The 1,705-nt window shown below is 49.6% G+C and overlaps 1 protein-coding gene across 1 annotated transcript in view; it reads right to left on the reverse strand.

Annotated features, from left to right (window-relative positions):
* The window catches only part of Pmar_PMAR012891 (hypothetical protein), a gene marked incomplete at both ends in the record, with an annotated part of 1,672 nt that extends 626 nt beyond the window's left edge, over positions 1–1,046 (reverse strand). Inside the window, one exon of the mRNA XM_002766114.1 lies at positions 63–1,046. Coding sequence (XP_002766160.1) covers positions 63–1,046 — 984 coding nt within the window. The remainder of the gene's footprint in view (positions 1–62) is intronic.
* Positions 1,047–1,705: the final 659 nt, after the last annotated feature.

The raw sequence follows: 1,705 nt of genomic DNA on the forward strand, positions 1-1,705 counted from the left end.
AATAGTGGATTCCTGTTAGTTAGAGCATTGTAGAAGCGCGCGGTGATGGCGTCATCTCCCACGTACTTGGTATAGTCGCTCAACCGCCCGAGCCAGTTTATCTCCTCGGTGGATCCGTCATCGAATGTGACACTTAGTGGTCCTGTTGGTGGCTGGAATTGTAGCAAATTCCTGTCGACGACAGACTTAACAAAGAAATGGTTATTGAGTCTCTGGAGAAGACCCTGGTAGATCCCCAAGTAAGGTCCACTCTCGGATACCGCATCCTGCATCCATTGGAGGACAGGCTTGCCGTCAACTTCAACAATGACATCACCTTCCTTATGGGCAGTTACAGGTTTACCATAGACGGCAGGGTAATACATCTCGTTGAGATTCGGGAAGCCGAGAGTTACGACCTGGGCTCCGTCACGCATACGCGAATCGAAGCGAATTGGAAGCACAAAGTAGAAGTCCGTGTATGGCGTATCATAACGAGTATGAGCGTCGTTCAAGCGGCTCAACTGACGCTGCAGAGCGAAGTGAAAAGGGGCCGCAGGGATGCTCTCACTGAAGAACCTCTGCCTTTCCTCCAAAGTCATTGGGTTCAGCGCGGCGGCATACTCACTTATCCTGTCATCAATGAAACTTTCGATGTCAACGTCAAGAGAATGTAGCTTGAAGTTGCAGGTGTTGACCTCCACAGAGTCGTCCAAGCCGTTAGCGATGTCTGTGAAGGCGTAGGTCTCAGCCAGGCCGTACTTAAGGTTGTGAAGAGTGAAGAGGGCGTCGAAGTTGGTGATGGTGAGATTATTGAGGCATCGGGTCACGTCCTCGGCTCGTCCCCATATGAAGTCCTTCATAGTATCGTCTGCTAGCGTCTGTCGAATAGTCCGTCCTCTGGCTGGGTTCAGAGGGGCACAGTCGTCAACAACAGGGATCGAAGGTGTGGGTATGACAGATCTGTTCACAGGACTGCAGGGCAGGTCACTTCCGGGACATACGACACCATCTGATGACCTTAACGTCGACCAACAGATGATCACACCAAGCTGGAGACGAAGCATAATCTTAACAATAAGCTCTTGATGGTTGGGAACTGATATTCAAAGCAATCATGACAACTTCCTGACAGTACAGCTATCGTCCGTATAGCTGATCATTCTACACGAGAACAATCGTTGATCGCTACCGATTGGGTAACTGAATGTTAATGAGAATGAGCCAATCAGACATCCTCGACCCTATGGAGACGCAAGGCGCCTTATACTGTCAAAGGAGTCTCCTACAAATGCACGCATGGGAGTCCCAATGGGAATTTCCCATGGGCGCAATTGTAGGAGACATGGCGCTAATTGCAGAATTATAGTTGTCACTTCTGCCAACCTTGACAGCCGCAGCCTAAGCGCGATCTGATACCTGCATCTAACTCCAAGATTGTGTTGTCAGAGTCAGCAGCATCAGTTTCCCTGAAATGTCACATTGATACTATCAAATTAAGACCCGACCACGACTTCGAGTAGATTCCTCCACACAGCGCACCTGCTCTCAAATGTCTGAGGACCCAACATTTTCAGCTGCTCGCATTCATCACTGATGAAGATACGGAATTCATTTTGATGCTCAGCGTGGCCCGCTTCTCAGTAAACCAATGCTTAGCTGCAGCACATAACGGCTCGGGCCGTGCTTTATGCGAAGTCGAAGACAGGACCAGATCAGCGATGAA

This window comes from Perkinsus marinus (genome assembly GCF_000006405.1).
Source record: "Perkinsus marinus ATCC 50983 genomic scaffold scf_1104296973568, whole genome shotgun sequence".
Lineage (NCBI taxonomy): Eukaryota > Perkinsozoa > Perkinsida > Perkinsidae > Perkinsus > Perkinsus marinus.